The following is a 17,905-nucleotide window of genomic DNA, read 5'->3' as shown; positions in this document are numbered from 1 at the left end:
ATGCACAATCATCCCAAAGACATGCAGAAAGCTTCTCATATGATCAGCCTCCCTTCTTCTTGTGGAAATCTTCCTCTCATCTCTTTGCTCCCCAGCTATCCCAGTAAATAGCACGTTACACACTGCTCAGAGGTGTCTAGAGGTTAGTGATGGGTAGATGGAAAGTTCATCTGCACTGCTGCACCAGCAGCACATAGGCAATTCCTGACTATGCTCTAAATTAAGATTCATGAAGGCACAGCAGCCTGTCCTGCTAAGTCCATAAATCATAACAGATTTTTCACCCCCAGCTCCTAAGGAGCTAAAGATAAGGTTAATGGCCTTCAGGACAGAGGTTATCTGGGTAGAACAGGTAAGGGTGCACGCTAAAGTTTTTAAGAGATGAGTCAAACTTAATCTCGCAAAAGCCCATTAAAAATAGAAGAGAATTGAAATCTTGAATAAAGTAGTGTTGTTTGCCTAATGTGAAGGAAGGAGAGAAATCAATATTTTACCTTTAGCTGATGAAACAGACAATGAGGCTCTATCACGGTAAATGTTTTAACAATCCTTGTAGGACTGCGCATGTCTAATATGGAACGCCAGGACTGCCATAATGAATTAATTAAATACACCATTAAATAATTAATTAAATGTGGCAATAATTAATTAAAATTGGAATTAATTAATTAAATAAATAGTTATGACACATGTAATTAATTAATTATTGACACATTTAATTAATTATTTATGTATTTCACATTTTAATTAATTATTGACACATGTAATTAATTAATTATTGACACATTTAATTAATTATTTATGTATTTCACATTTTAATTAATTATTGACACATTTAATTAATTATTTAATGATATATTTATTTATTTCATTTTGGCAGTCCTGACGCCTGGCTCTCGTCATGAAATAATTTTATCTGTCAGCCTCACCCATCAAACTCAGGGGGCGGGGTTAACGCTGCCCATGCAGCTTCTCTAACATTTGATTGGTTGCCGTGCAAAGTAAGTCAAAACAGGTCGATCCTAGAAAATCGATTGCTTGTGTAGACTTGGGGCAGCCAGTTATCCCAGAATGCAGATCAAATCACAAGCAGCAATGGTGGTGGTGTAGTTTTAAAATACCCCGTTTTTCTGTCACCAGCTACACTTTTAACAGTGTTTTAGCCGCGAATGTCGCGACGTATGTCTGGTCAGGTTGTCAACATAGAACATGTTTGCAAAAGTGCTCAGATGTTTTCAGAGATTTCACTAGCTCTGCTAACAGTTAGCATGCAGAGTGCACCGAGGGGGTTACGTTAACCGGTTTGTTTACATATTCCACTCTCCGTGTTCCACATGTTGCATTCGCAGATTCTCATTTTCACCGAACGATCGTCTCTTTCCGCCTGGTCTTGTGTCTCTGTGCTTCTGTAACATAAAGAACGAGCTGACATTTTTCTCACGAAACCAGCGATCAGCTCAACAGACCCTCAGTTTACCTGCATGCATCCTCCTCCTCATCTGTCAGCTGTTTAACACCTGCTGCTAATTCAAGAAACACGCCTAGTTACCTGGTGATAGTCACAGTTTAACTGGGCAGCCGGTGCTCGATATAACGCAATGTCAGCGCATTTTTCTGCACAAGATAAGTAAATATAGTGTTTTCCCCGAGCGCAGAGCTGCTGGAGCTCGTTTCCTTACAGAGCACTTTATAGGCGAGCCAGCTTTATCAGCGGCTGATGTCCAATCACCGGCACACAGCTTTCAAACCTCAGCTGAGTTTTAGCTCTCAGTGGTTAAACGCTGGACTTCATTCACTCAGGTTCTGTCTGTCGGGTCACGTTTACTTCGCTGTTTTATTTACAACTGAGCAAATTGGTTTGGCTGAGGTTAAAGTTACGTTTCATAACTGCATAGTTTCACAGACGTTTAATGGTTCACTGGCACATGTGTTAGACTGAACTATCATCTAAATATCATCTGTTTTTTAATAGTTATTCAACTGTATTCTAAGCACCAGCTGTCTGTTAGAATGTGATTTTTTTTCTCTCTCTGTTGGCAGAGGTATAAAAATGCGCAGGAAAATCTGACATGCATGGCGAACTTCACCGACGATATTTAGGGAGGAATAAACACACATCAAACATAAATGAACCATTTGTCTGTCTCCATAATTGAGAGAATTTTCTCTTCTTATGTCAACACTCTCTCTCTTTTTTTTTTCTTTTTTTTTGCTTTTTCGGTCATGTTATGTTTACCTGTCAAAGGCTTGTTACAAACTATGAAACACATTGTGCAGACTTCTGGATGTTAGAAGAAAACGAATACTGCTCATGAATGAGACTAAAGGCAGGAAGGTGTCCTTTAAAACTAAACATGTTAATAGGACCTCCCTGTTTATATCATAGTTTATGATATAGCACGTGTATTTCAGTAATAGCCTGCTGAGGCCACTATACGTGCTGGCCTCATATCAAATGTGAAGGCAGACTGAGTCTATGTTTGACGTTTTTTATATCTAATCTTCCTTTTCAAACATTTAAACAGCAGCGAGTCTGCAGCTGAGGGAATACAAATTCAAATTGTCGGAACAGGTTTGCTCGTTTCTTGGATTCATTTGGTGATTTATTAAATGTATAACTGTTATTCTAATCTGCTGCTGAGTCTCTTACACTTTTCTTTATGCTGTATATTTTCACGTCTCTGGAATAGTTGGCAGTTAGATAGTCAGCTGGGAAACTTTGTGTTAACTCATGGAGCTGAGGATATCGTGGATATGCTGACCTCGCTGCGTGGTGTACAGAGCGAGGTCAGCATGATTAATATTCACAATAAAAATATTAGCCGAACATCATGAAGTCTGTATGTGTTTCATAGTGTCGAACAACCTTTGTACAGTTAAAGCCAGCAGTTACTACATGACGGAAACACCAACGTTATCTCTTTTATGTGTTTATACACAGGTCACGCTGATTACTGAACAAAAACCCAAAGATCAGATGTTAAACAGATTTATTTGCTCTCTCTCCTCCTTAAACATGTTTTTAATGTTAGTTATAATTCAGAATTGGCGACTGAAACACGTAGGACACATAAGAACATCAGGAAATAAAACATCGATAAATATAACCTCAGTAAAAGAAGTCAGCGGGGGTTACTACAGCTGTGTACCGGGGCCTGCGCTTTGTCGGTGGGATTGCTTGCGAGGCGAGCGGGTCTATCCCACGCTTTGCCGTGAGACTGGGCAGACATCTCCGAAATCATCGAAACACTTTTGCAAAGAGGCTGTATCTTGACAAACCGACCAGACACATGAAGATTAAACCACTACATTCTCGGCTAAAAAAATATTAAAACGGTATTTGGTAACACACAAACAGGGTTTTTCAAAGCTCAGTTCTGTTAGCTTCCACATGCCGGTTGTTGTGTGCTAGAAACAATGGCCACCAGGCCAAAGCAATAGTTTTGACTAGATCAGCGTTAACCCCGCCCCCTGAGTTTGATGGGTGAGGCTGACAGATAAAATTATTTCATGATGAGAGCCAGGCGTCAGGACTGCCAAAATGAAATAAATAAATATATCATTAAATAATTAATTAAATGTGTCAATAATTAATGAAATGTGTCAATAATTAATTAAAATGTGAAATACATAAATAATTAATTAAATGTGTCAATAATTAATTAATTAAATGTGTCAATAATTAATTAAAATGTGAAATACATAAATAATTAATTAAATGTGTCAATAATTAATTAATTAAATGTGTCAATAATTAATTAAAATGTGAAATACATAAATAATTAATTAAATGTGTCAATAATTAATTAATTACATGTGTCATAACTATTTATTTAATTAATTAATTCCAATTTTAATTAATTATTGCCACATTTAATTAATTATTTAATGGTGTATTTAATTAATTCATTATGGCAGTCCTGGCGTTCCATAGTCTAATAGTTGACACTAATTTACTGCAAATTTTTGCAAATGCAATTTGTCGTAATTACTAACATTACACTGCACTGTTACATAAATGTAGTGAACAGGCTTTGTATTGAGGTTAAGTTTAATGAGATTTCTCAAGAACTGTGTCTGTGTAGGGCAGATTGAAACAATTCAACTTTCGAGGAATGAATAAGTCAAATATACTTTTATACTTTACCTTGATGACTAATGTGAACTTTTGATACAAGTCCCGGCTGATTGGCTGCAGGACGCGCATTTCTGCAGTGGTTTTGTTCAAAGAGAAATATGCTGCATATGTGTTTGGTTCACCTGCAATATAAAATAAGAACATTTATGGTAGAATCAACCCCAGAAGAAATATTAAAAAGGAAAATCATGGCATCAGCTCAGCCAAAGACATTAAAAGTGTAAAAATCAATGAAAATACGTGATGAACCTACCAACTAGGATGTAGTAGAGAATGTTTGGTCTGGCACTTGGGGGCTGTATATTTCTGTCCATGTCCACAGCACGGATCGGAGGGGTAACATTCAGTGGGTTCAGTTTGCTCTGCAACAAGGGGTGGCTGAGTCAACAATACAGCAACATAATCAAAATGCAAATTGATTAATTTCCTCTAGATCTCACTGTTGCATGGATCACCTAAAATAACTCTGACTGCATTTTTATGCAGAGCAAAAGAAAAACCCGGAAACTGTTCTGCAATAGAAAATTCCTCTTTAAAAAAAAAGATCTGCCCCAGAAAGTTTTCTGTGTGCTCTATATCAATATTTTGGTTGCTGTATAATCTTATGTGATGTTTTGCACAGTCCTCGCAACTCTGCTCTTCCACATAAAAACAGCATTCTCCAGAGAAGCTACTCTACGCTTTCAGCCCAGCCCATTAAAGTGCTTTCTGCCTTAAAGTAGAGCTGCTGTGATTAGACGTCGCCTCAGTTCCACCTGCTTATACACTATAGCACTTATTAATATTAACTGATAGGAGAACTGCTGTTATTGTGCAGTGCTGTGCCTTGCTGGCTTTTCTTTTGCGCCTCTAGTGAATAACACTAGAAATGTAGAAAGCTACAGCCATGTGTTCCTTCCCCACATTTTGATAGTATCAACTCTTCTTCTCACCTTTAGAAAAAAATATATAACCTGCTGGCTATATACTTCAGTAAGCTTGTTGGTAAGCACCATAACATAATGATAAGAATAAGGAAAACAATGAACCGAAGCTTATAGATTTCTTATTTCCATGCATGTAAATGTACCTGATAGTGTTGGACATAAAAGATAATCTGCTAGTGGTGCTTTAGGATAATTTCCCCCGCTTATGCACACTCATACATCATCAGCACTAACTACCTTGGCTTTACCTTTATGCATTTGCATCAACATATGGTTAAGTGGGAATATGTTTAGCACATCACATTTAAGAATACCTTTCCTCATGCAAAACGCCTCCATATGGCTGACACAGTATGTGCGTGTATGCTAAGGGGCCACTGCTAAACTTCCTTAGTGTAGATAGGCACATGGCTAACAGCTCATTGGAAGAAGAATCCCTCCCTGAGGGGGTATATTTATATCCATCAGCTCTGGAGTAATCCTTACACCCCTCCCCAACCAACCCTCTCGCTTTTACAATGTCTGGAGGTGCGCTAAATCAAATCCCCCTAGCTCTGCACAATGATGATTAGCTATAATACCCTCCCTCAGCAGTCATTATCCAGGGGACTCCAGAGCCCACATTATATCCCCCCAGGGCAGAAAATAAATACAAATCAACTTAATAATGTCTGTCTAGCTATTGTGATTAATTACAATACACTCATCAATTATGAGAAGACAATTCTCCCAGTGGACAGACATGTTAGTGTTACACTGCAAAATTCCCCCCAAAAAATAAAAAAAAGAAAGAGAAAAAAACCCCCAAACAATCAGAGACCAAATCAGAAGTCGTATAAGCATGTATATCGACAGTAAAGGGTAAGGAGGTATGGTGAACCCATGCTGTGTTCACAGGAGGAAAAACAAACAAACTGCTAAACAGATGATGAAAAGCTTTGGTTTGTGTAGCTGGTGCTGCCGTGTCTTGCATAACAGTCTGAAAACCTTTTATCATAAATAATAAATTACAAACTATCAATGGAAGGTCTGGACAAACAACTGTGACTCACTATGCCACCCTAAATAAAAACCGCAACTTTAGGGTTTTGTTTTTTTTAAATACCCATCTATATATATCCCACTGTGTCTTTATTGCAGGATTTTGTGTTATTTAGTGTCACACTCTGGCTCCATTCAATATAATTTGATTCCATTTATCTCTCATGTTCGGAACATGTCACCACAGTACACTTAAGCCATACTTGATGAAACCGTTTCCTCACAACTGCCTGAGCTGAGCTAAATGAATCCGATAATTCCTCACAATGCAGCTGGTCCAACTATAAGTGTGTTGGTTAGGAAAATTATACTTAAAATAACAAGAAAAACATTAACCATATACAGGAATAAGAGTAGGCTACTGGAAAGCAGATTCACATTCATGGCCATATAAATGGGGGGATATTTAAGCTAACCACAACACAAAAAGGTCCAAAATAAAAGGAGCGCTTCTACCTTCCTCTGAGGAAACCGCAGCTTGATTCACTTTTGTTCATTCTAATGACTATTACATGCATGGAGATACACAGCAAATATAAAATATGTTTTATAAATAAACAACTAATCGTGTATAGACTAACATAAATTCTGTTGGTGCACTAGTTGCTCTCGCCACCTCGGATCTATATGAATTTCCCTCTCTTTTTCCCCTCAATGGTTTTTAGATGTGATCCCAAGTCATCTCATGCTTCAGTTTAATTTGTGAGTACAATGGAAAACAAAATGCAGTAATAAACTGCAAATTGTACTCTGTCTTCAGGTGAGGAGGCAAAGACAAGGTATAATGAGGCAATTAGGGTATTTAAAAGGCGTGACATAGATTAACATATAACAAGAATGTGAACATATGGCACAAATGTCTCACAAATCTGAATAGCATGTATACTGTGCATATGCACACATACAGAATGACAGGTAAAAATCCAGCCTCCATGCATGAAAACATAAACATGCATATATTAGCAGGAGGAAATCTGTTAAAATGACCTTGTGGAATAGCAGTGTGTTCACACTTGCCTGTCTGCCTGGCTCTTACCGGTTCAGTGAATTCAGGGATAGCAGCATGGTAGGTGAGGGGGTTGCAGTCACGAGTGTTGTTCACTAAAACACAAGGCAGGAACATGGGACCCAGGTCGTCTCCATCCTCGACATCCACAGTCAAAGTTGCGGTAGCTGTTAGTCGGTTAGGGGGGAATGGAGCGCGGTCCTGGAAGACAAGCAAATGGCTACAGATTGAGCAACTTTCTGAAGCAGTCGAAAAATCCAAAACTACTTCATGATTTGGTCTCATGTGTCTATACTGAAATCTCCTGAAATATACCTGAACACCCTGACAAGCTTTAGTCATGCATTTACGCAAATTCTTTAGGACCGAGTCTTTACAACTTGAATCGAGACATACATCATCTTAGAGCTGGGCGATAGAACGATAACGATATGTATCGCGATATAACTTTTACTCGATAGAGAAATTAAGCTATCGCGATAGACCTCGCCGCTCTTGTCCTCTAAAAAAAAAAAAAAAAAAAAAAAAAAAGGTCAGCCGATCCAAATTCAGTAGCGCAGAGCCGAACCAATCACAGCCGCAGCGTCACGTCGCGTGACTTGTTACGTACAGCACAAGTGCCAAGCCGCACGTGTGTTTGTTTGGGAAGCAGCCAGCGGGTAATGGAGCCAACGCATAATGGAGGAAATGAGTGTGCCGACTAGAAAAATCAACCGAGTGTGACCGAAGAGAAAACAGATGATGGTTCCAATGCCGGAGAGATTGTCGAACGGAAGAGCCATAGAAGTTCCGTAGTGTGAAGGTATTTCGGCTATTTCAAGTCTGACAAAAAATAGAGTAGCGTGCACTGTAAATGTGCCGAAAGCAAGTCTGGAAATACAATAAACTGGTGCATGCGTCACACTGTGCGCCACGTTATTGTTTCGGTGAAATGAATTTCTACAATACTGTTAATTCTACTCTCTGCAGTGTTTAAATGCTTACATATACACACAGTTACTGTCCCTCCACACATACGACTCGGTTCTGCTTCTATGCCCCAGCTTTGTTTACTTTTTCCCACCAAGGCTTCTAGACTTCTGATTGGCCAACATTTCTGCACGGTTAGGAATCTAGCGCCACCTGCTGCTTTGGCATGTTCATAGCAGCGTTTTCTTTCATTTCTCCCTTTATGTGCGGACGGGATTATTTTTTAAAACGAAAACGGAAAATCTCCGTTTTCAAAAATACCCGTGTACGTGTGGACGTAGCCTCAGTCTCTGACTGGAAGCGCTAATTCATCATTCGGCTTTTGTCAGACTAAAGTAACTGTTACAACTGTTTGAAAAGCTCAGCTATACAACAAGGAGAGATTGAGAATTTCCTTTTAGTTCTCAGTTTACTTGATATTGACAAAAGTTAGTCAGTTTTGTCTGTTCTTCTGTAAAACAAACTAAGATTTATTTTTAGAATTAATACTTTATTTCTAAGTGGAATTGACAATTTAGTCTGTTTCATTTGTTCTATTTTGAAACTTAAACGCTTTAGCGGCTGCCTTTTGTGTAGTTTGCAATATTTGCCTTTATTTATCTGAAAAAGTCTCATGTTCCTTAAGTACATCTACCCTGTTGAACTTATTATGGGAAATAAATATTTAAAAACAAGCTGCTGATTATTTCACATTTTACTTGTGAGCAACGGCACATTTAAATCTTACAAATATAGTTATTTGGCTTATATCGTGATAGATATCGTTATCGCCTGAAATGAAAAAAACATATCGTGATATGAAAAAATCTCATATCGCCCAGCTCTACATCATCTCCAGCTATGTTTTAAAATGATAGCCTCACTGCTGTTTGGCAACGGCAGAAAGCATTTCAGCTTCCACCTTCATATTTCTTCCACTTTCTACAACTGTGGCAATTTTTAAAGGGCTGATATCTCACTGTACAAGAAAAAGCTTCATCACTTCGGGGTGTCTCATGAGTATCCAACCATATACTAAAGGTGGTGTGTGTCATTTTTTTTCTCCAAACATCTGCACAACTTTAAATAACCATCTTTAAATCACTCAGGGAACACTGGCAGGATGAATTGGGCACTGAAATTACAGAAAGTATGGAAGACTGTCGTACTTCTTCTATAAATGCTTTGCATATTTCAATACAACTCAACTCACAAGTTTCATAGATGGCTTTTCTCATACCTAAACCCTCTGAGTGAAATATCAATTAACACTATCTCGCCGTTTATAAAGTTAGATGCCTGACCTGCTTAATGTTTTGTTTCATAGCAACTTTACAGACTTTAAATGAGACTGAAGAGCACTTATCAACATTCATTAAGAATCTTTTCTTACACAAAAATACAGCTCTGTACAATAAAACACAGACAGCGGCGCAGCTACTCTTAAAGATTCCCCCGTAGTATTGTTGCTTCCTTGAGTGGTATCCAGAGAAGTGAGCAGCACAGCACTTCAAAGATTTACGTTCTCAGTATAATTGAACTCTTGACACAAGCAGTGCAGAGTTCTAGTAAATACCATGTCTTCTTCCTTTTCTTTACCCTGACATCCTTTTGCAAGAGAAAATGAAATCCCCCTGGAGGACCTCTCGCCAGTTCAAAGAGTTGAGTCTTTTGCTCTTTCATGCAGGAAATGTAGAGAATAGAGGACGAGTTGAGTGTTAAATGATTATCTGTCCTGCAACACTTCACCTCACAGTATAGGGTGTTATATTTGACCGCTGCTTGTTAGGGAAAGCGGCTCTGTAATGGGTAATTAGGAAAAGATACTATGATATGAATCATGGTACATGTTGCCAGGGGAGAGGTTCGATATTTTAAGATCTGGATGTTGGCCGAGAAGGCTTTGAATCATTCAGCTTGGGTGTTTCTTTGATTGATGTGATTGGCTACCACCTGTGCTGGAACACTTGAATCAACACAAATCAGCTCGTGCCTACGCTGCCACCTGAAAAGTTAAACTTTTCATAACACTTCACCAGTAACTAGTAAGTAACTCAACTAAATCAAAGCAACAGCCCATCATTATGAGACTAGCAACACACAGCATCAAACATTCAGAGTGAATGGCGAGGAAGCTTCAGTGCAAGTCATACTGAATTAAGAATTATCCCCCCCCCCCCCTTCACTTGTCCAAAAATCCGTAATTAAATAAATTATAAATCAAACCTGTTCTGGTATACCAACTATGTCGAAGGCAGCTTAAAGCAAAACAAAATAAAACAAAAAAAAAGCTGCAATGAAACCCTGGAGGGTTCATTTTTCTCAACACTGCATCACAATCAACCTGAATATACTCTATTAAATACAAAATGTGCGTACACTGACTTCATCAAAGCAGCAAGCTACTGGCTTCATATTTAGTTTGATCTAATTCAAATAAAATATCACAACATTTAGAGAAATGGTTTTAGTGACAACAATAGTTCTTTAACCTCAAGTGCACTGTGGAGGCAGACACACTCAAAAGCATCTATAAATCATGGCCTATTTATACGTGATGACCCCATTCGTCAATCTGAACTCATGCAACTCAACTCAGTATTGGCTGTTTGTGTATGCAGATGCGTTTGCTTACATTGGCTTGGACCAAAACCAGGTACCGTGTTCTGTCCTCGTAGTTTAGTCTCTCTGCCAAAATAATGTTTCCTGAAAGGCTGTTGCCGACTGCTACTGTTCTGTTAGATGCCTGAAAGAGAAAGCCATGGACTGTGATTAATAAAGAAATCTGCATTTGTGTAGAAGATGCTTATTATGATGTGCGATCTGTCCATATACCGGGTCTCCGGGGTTGTAAATGATGCTGTATTCTATATGTCCATTAGGTCCATCATCAATGTCTATAGCACCATTATTTCCCGAGAAGCCAGTGAAAATTGTTGTTCCAGGTGGTGTGAGCTAGACAAAAATATGCAAGGGAAAAAGAAAAGTCAACAGCTCTAACAGCCCCCTGTGAGTACAACGTCAACTTACAGCAGAAAGAACATTCATATGGCTATTACTGCTGCCGCTCCATCCCATTAATATCCCCAAAAAATGGGGAAAAAAGGGAAAATGTTGGAGTCAGCAGCAGTCTGAAAGCTTACGTGCACTGCTGACAGAATAACAAAAAGTAAGTATGAGAACCACTGCTGTTCCCAAGAGCCCTTAGCAAAGTCCACAGAACCAGGCAGTGGGCAGGAGATCTTGTTCAGGGAAGTTGACAGCAATGTAGACTGACTCACTGTACTGTTAGGGCAGTTGCACGTGGCTATGATAACACACTGTGACAGGAATTTTGAACATGCAGAGCACACAAAGGGTGAACAGCAAAGAACAGAAGTTGTGGTTGCTTAGAACTCAGCGGGGAGCTCTCATTTAATCTCAAAAACATATGACTAGAAAGTCTGAAGATTTGATGCATTATCTTGAATCACTGCAGGTGTTGCAGGTGTATTTGAATTTAAAAAAAAAAAAAAAGGTTATCATTTCTAGTGCTCACTAGATGTATGCGAGTTGCAGATGGTGTAAATATCAAAGCCTAAACATAAATACTAAATATAGGCAATGAATAATACGCTGTTATACGCTGTTAACAACAAACAATTAACTAACAGCCATTTGAGTCGTACCATTATTTTAAATGTCTGACAAATTGTCTCAGATGTAAAGGAAAGAGGCATTAGATTTAAAAATCTGCCCCACTCTGCCTCACAGTTATCAAACATTTCTGGCAAACAGCAACGCATGACAGTACACTGTGTTTAAGATTCGTGCATAGGGGCACAGGGAATTGCTCCCTTACCTCGTTTACTGCGACATAGTAGCGTGGCTGCTGAAAGCGAGGGGCGTTGTCATTCCTGTCCCTCACAACAATCCGTACCTCATGCAAGATGATAGTACCAACCAGCTGATTTGTGCACTGCACCTGAACCACGATGGTACTGATGGAGTTGGGGGGCTGAAAAACAAATAACAAGAAAGAAAAAAAATGCTATATAACACTGTGGAAATTGTAGAGTTCTAATTCCCATGTTTCTTATATAATGGAGTCATAATAACCTACAGCGTATTGTATCTGACAGTTTGTAAAGAGCAATAGGCATACTTAATAACAACAGTGGAAAGCGACACAGTTCCAGTATGAAATCTGCTTGTTAGCTATCATGCTTGCATAGCATTGGTAAACCCTAATGAGGGCGATTGTTTGTTAGGCTACCAGGGGCAGCCCAATATTTATTTGTGAATATGCAGTGTAAGAAAACTATTATAAAGGATGAAAGTGCAAATACACTATACTGAAAGGCAGCATCTCATCATACTGCCATTACTACGCTCATCTCAGTTTAGCAGCAAGGGTCAACTTTCCACATAGTGTAATTTGGCTAACTAGCTCCCTCCATCACTTCTCTTCTTTTCAGCTGCAGAGCTTTGTCCCACACATGTACTTCCATTATTATTTATTCTATATGCATTCATGGCATATTCCTGTTAATAGCTCCACATTCACCTCCTCCTCTTTAGTCCGTATGATCTGAACACATGCTTTAAAACACCTTTTCACTATGACAGCAATACTATGCACCCTGCATCATGGATCCTTTACTGCACCATTTACACAGGTGTGTATGTACTTAGGACCTGTAATGTGTTGCACAGACACATGGACATTTTTGTTTTTTTGTCATTGAATCACTTTAAGGCTAAGAGTGAATTACCATGGCCTATTGACACAAATTACAAGCAACTCTGTTGCTACACCATATCTTGTGTTATTCTAAATCCATCTATCCATACATCTGTTTCCCAGCTACATATTTGTTGGAATGGCTAAGGGTTTATTTTCTTACTGTATTGATGATTTGGCATAACTAAGGCAAGAGGAAGCTGAGAAATAAACCCTCAGTACTGTACTCACATCTCTGTCCAGAACACGCCCAGTGCTGTTGAGGTAGAGTCTCTGCCGTGCTGGTTCCAATATCACCCAGTAGTCAAAATTATCCAACAACGTCAATGAGATGGTTCTGCCTGGGTCTTGGGCACGGCCATTTATCTGCATGTTTTCCACCAAAACTGTACCTATAAATGAAGAGCAGTCATAAATAAATCAATGACTAAGACGTAAAAGGATTTTAACCTTAAATAATATTTTATTATACTATGCGGTAAACTGGTTTGTCAAAAAAATGCAATTAAATTGCTTTTTAAAGGACTCATTCTACATACTGGTCAAATATTTTGCTTTAAAAATATTTAAAAGCAAATAGGCTGGAACGTGAAGGTCATACAACTTTAAATGGCCATCATTAGGCAACCAGCAACCAACATTAACAGCAGCAGTCTGTACAAATTTTGTTTTTATTATGTGTCATGTGCTTAATATTGGGTATCCTTTCTCAAATAACTTTGCAAAGAAAAACATAAAATGATTTTTAAGTTTCACTCTTATATGAACATTCAAAGTCTGCCTTAGATAACTGAAAATACTGCCTCAGATCTCTGTGGACTATTCCACATATTATGTAGGCAAATCTCTAAAATTGATAATTATCATCCCTGGGAGCACAGTCACCTTCTGGTTTATATTTTACGGCTTTTAATCAGCAAGTAATTAAACTTTGCTACAGCCTCTGGGACAAATCCTGTAAAGCCAGTTAAATCTGAGGATTGGTTGACTCCTAAGTGGCCAAATTAGATTTTTGAAAAAAAAAAAAAAAATACTGGAAGCTTAATAATGCAGGAACTAGCAGCCAACCCTACGTCCTACTGCCCCAGCACCTCCTAGATGCTCAAGCCCTGAGCAGTTTTATTTAGAGCAACATGTACACAACACAGCTTTATTGAAAACACCAAATATGGAAAAATGGCACTTTACTGACGGAAATTGGGTAAACTTTTTTTTTTTTTTTTTAAGAAAATGTCATTGCACTGGCCATGACAGTTACACCGGCTATGTTCATTTCTTTTTGGGTTCTTGAGAGATACACACATATTGTGACATAGTGAGAGTATTCTTTGTGGCAGCCATCACAAACAACCAGAACCAAACACGAGTCACTGCTTTACCTGAAAAAGCTTTGAAATGAGATCCTGCTACGACTTTTACTAGTTTTAGCCACAAAAATATTAACACCCAGAAGATCTGTCCATGTTGTAACAACATTTGGGATTCAAAAAAGTCGATTTTTTTTTTATTTACTTTTCTAAACCAACACATTTGATGTATCATATCTTTAAAACATTACAACAATAGGCACTCAGTGGCACTCTCCTTGTTATGGCTACCCATACGGAAAAGAAATAGTAAAAACTTATATGTGATTACTCATGAAAGTGGCCACTTTCATGAGTAAATCATATAAGGCTTACATGATTTACTCATGAAAGTGGCCACTTTCGCATTACTTTCATACATTGTTTTAGTAAGTATCCAAAACATACAAGTTTCATTATATAATTTTTCAAGGGATCTTATATCTGTTTTCACTCTTATATGCTTTTCATACAAGTTTCACACAAGACAGATACAAACTTTATAAGATTTATATATATCTTTTCCATATGGGTAGCTGTCTAAACTAAACCTGCCATTGCCTTTATCTGCTTTATGGCTGCTATTGTGACATAATTTTGGAGAAATTTATTTTTTACGCATTGTGATTAAAAATATTAAATGACTGACATGAATTGTATTTAAGACAATCAGTTTGTCTTTATACATATACAATACAAGATTAATTGTTTATAAGTAGAGTACTGTGCAAACGTTTGTTTTTTCCTTATGTTTGCACATTTCAATAAATCCCTGCACCTATTTCACATGTTGTATTGTCCCTAGCAAAACACAAAGAAATGAGTTGTTGGCTCAAGATTTTAGCACAGTACCGCAGCTCAGCTAATGACCAAACATACCTTACATCTGACAGTGTGTTCATGCATTATCATTTACTGACATTTCAACCACTACCTTAATTCCAACCCTTTTCCATTCAGTACATTTTACATGTACCTAACATCATGGATCACGTAATCCAGTGATTTTCAAATGTGACAAAGTGTGAAAAAGTGACTAAAGTTTAGAGCTAACAAACTTACAAGTATACATAGAAATTCTGCAGAGACTAAAAGCCCTTGACATGCCTTGCTAATCTACCAGCTGTAAAACGTAAGAGGGTGGTGGTATTTTAATGGGCTTTTTAATTGGTGCCCCCAACATCTTGTACTTTATCATTTCATAAAACCGGTTTAGTCATTTAGTCATTAGTCACTCAGACTCGAAGATCCTCAAGAAGGAGCACAGATGGAGTTACGATGGAAGCTTTTGCATTATAATTACAATACCCGCTGCTGCATTTTCATGCTCATATTAATGACTGCGATCCTCGTCTGTAGTAGTCAAGGTTTGATGCATCCGTGTGTTGTGATCACAAGGACCAAAAATTATGTGTCTCCGTTAGGCCAAACTCAGCCTGAAAAATGGTTCTTCTAAGAATTTAATTTAAAAGTCAAAAGAGCCCCCTGTTGCTGGTTCATTAATCTAAAACACAGCTTTTCATAATATCTGCCTCAGTAACTTGAGTGGTGAGCAACATTTTTTTTTGAAACTCTCGGGTTGTAAATTACGCAGCTGATAATATTACAAAGGAGGCCACAGAGAGTCTTCTTTCTTTCTCAAGTTAATTGAACTTCAGTTTTTCTGCTGTGACAGCCAAAACTCCTAGTTTTTTGAGCACACCCTCCCTCAATCTCTGTCACGCAGCAAAAAGTTGTCCTCCTCATCAATCGAGAAGATGCCAGAGTCTGTCAGACCTGTGCAGACCTAGCCATGTGTTATATACGGTATGTACTAAATAAATAAAACAAGTCTCTTTAGTAGCCTGTGACTCAGTCAGTGTCATCTCTGGGCAGAAGCGCCTCTGATCTGGGCTTCACAGCAGACCAACTCCACAGAGACAACACAGAGAGCTCACTTTTATCCCAAATATCAATAATGCTGGCATCCATAGATGATGGCAGCAGATAAGTGTGGAGGCCCATTTCTGATAGGTTTCCAAGCTTGGTATGAAAAAAAAGTCAGTTTCATTGGTAGTTTCACTCATTGGTATTAGCATGGAGTCCAGTCCTTTGAGTTGAGGCCACAATTTTCATTTTTAAAATGAGTTCATGGTGCCACAAGAAACCACATAAAAATATTAACAAGTTGCTAAACAGGAAGTTAGCTCACTGCAAATGTTGCCAGAGACTAGAACTTGCCAAGTACTTTTTTTATTTAAAAAAAAAAACGTGGTTAGCACAAAGACCTCCAGTAAGAAAAGATTTTTTTCCCCATTTTAATAGGAGTAGACAGTAAGCACACGCGTAGAAATGGTGGCATACTGTTGAAGAAAGGAGTTTGAGTGGAAATAGCTGCAGTCATTATGCACAGCTCTCTTCTGAAATTAGTGGGATAAAACACTAACAACAAATTCACATAAAAAGTCAGCTAGTATAAAAGCTAAACCAGATCAGGTGTTTGAAGGTTTGCATTAGAAACTCTGAACAGTCCCAGAAATGTTTTGTGACCAAACATTGCTAAATTGTATGTATGAAAATGCCTATTTATCTATGTAGTTACTGGCTTTTTACAACACTAAAACGCAATACTGCAACATCTCTGGAAAGAAGTATATCCATTTCATTTGCATATATTTTAATATTTGATATGCAGTTACATGTATTTTCTCCTTTGTGTGGGAGGCAAGGTTTTACTTTCCTCAACCATGACTTTGGTCAGACCTGTCTCCAGGAAATGCATTGCTACTGCAGTTTAAGCCCAAGCAATATCAATACCATCATAATAAACTAAAATAACAAAAAAAGTGCTAATTTCTGACCTAGTTTGCTACTTGGCATCTGATAAACAAGACACAAACAAAATCCCCCCAGTACAAACCTTGGGAGTCTGAATGCATAATTATATCGTTAATCCATCTTTGTTTGCATAATTAACAAATAAAAAAAATACATATGATATTCATTTTAAAATTTTCATTTTTGGGGATTAAAATGAGGTAAGAAATCTATACTGACATAACTTCATCAGTTACTTATTAATTGAATTGATTTTGGTATCTTACTGATTGCTTTTAAAACAAAACACGGCCTTAATATATGCCTGCTTCCTGGGTGAGGTCCAGAGAGGCTCCAATTTTGGATGTTACAGAACAGTCTAAAGACTAAATGAGGCACGTGCCTCCATATTTCACATTCAATTCAATTATTAATATGAGACTTTTGGTGCTCTCTATTCCACAGAGCAATGCAACCTCTGAAACTCCTTAATGTTTATGAACTCCTTTAATTGTGTTGTATGTATGTACGCATGTTTATGTACTAAATATAGTAATAGCTGCAGTATTCTGTTACATTGTTCTCTATCAAATAATCTGTGTACTAAAAATGGTCAAGCACCATTAGGGAAGCATGTCTGACAAGATTTCTTGTTCTGTGCACTTGCCATTGTTTATGAATACATGACAATTTAAAGAAGAAAAAAATAATACAAACTTATATAAACAGACAAAGGTTTCATTTTGTCAAATATATTCACCCTTTTGCAGGATGGTTTACCTGCATGTTAAATGTAAAATAAAAACTAAAAGCTATCTATTTACAGTACATCTATTTACAAAAAGTCTGATTTTACACTTAAAATCTGCTAAGCTTTAAAATAAGGCATTTCTTTTAGAAAACCCACACTGTTTGACTTTCTTTAAAACTTCCTAATCTCTAAAATATCAAGGTAACTTCTCTGCCACGTCTCGCTGTTAT

The 17,905-nt window shown here is 37.8% G+C and overlaps 1 protein-coding gene across 1 annotated transcript in view; it reads right to left on the bottom strand.

The window, feature by feature from the left end:
- The window catches only part of LOC308388051 (protocadherin-15-like), a 219,534-nt gene that overhangs the window by 102,185 nt on the left and 99,444 nt on the right, over nucleotides 1–17,905 (bottom strand). The window contains exons 5-11 of the mRNA XM_080868525.1: nucleotides 13,014–13,174; nucleotides 11,901–12,056; nucleotides 10,895–11,014; nucleotides 10,695–10,805; nucleotides 7,142–7,312; nucleotides 4,392–4,500; nucleotides 4,148–4,260 (exon numbers count right to left, since the gene is read on the bottom strand). Coding sequence (XP_080724651.1) covers nucleotides 4,148–4,260; nucleotides 4,392–4,500; nucleotides 7,142–7,312; nucleotides 10,695–10,805; nucleotides 10,895–11,014; nucleotides 11,901–12,056; nucleotides 13,014–13,174 — 941 coding nt within the window. The remainder of the gene's footprint in view (nucleotides 1–4,147; nucleotides 4,261–4,391; nucleotides 4,501–7,141; nucleotides 7,313–10,694; nucleotides 10,806–10,894; nucleotides 11,015–11,900; nucleotides 12,057–13,013; nucleotides 13,175–17,905) is intronic.

This window comes from Rhamphochromis sp. 'chilingali' (genome assembly GCF_963969265.1).
Source record: "Rhamphochromis sp. 'chilingali' genome assembly, chromosome: 20".
Lineage (NCBI taxonomy): Eukaryota > Metazoa > Chordata > Actinopteri > Cichliformes > Cichlidae > Rhamphochromis > Rhamphochromis sp. 'chilingali'.
Note: the sequence above shows the minus strand (reverse complement) of the source record. Positions and strands in the feature narration are given on the sequence as shown.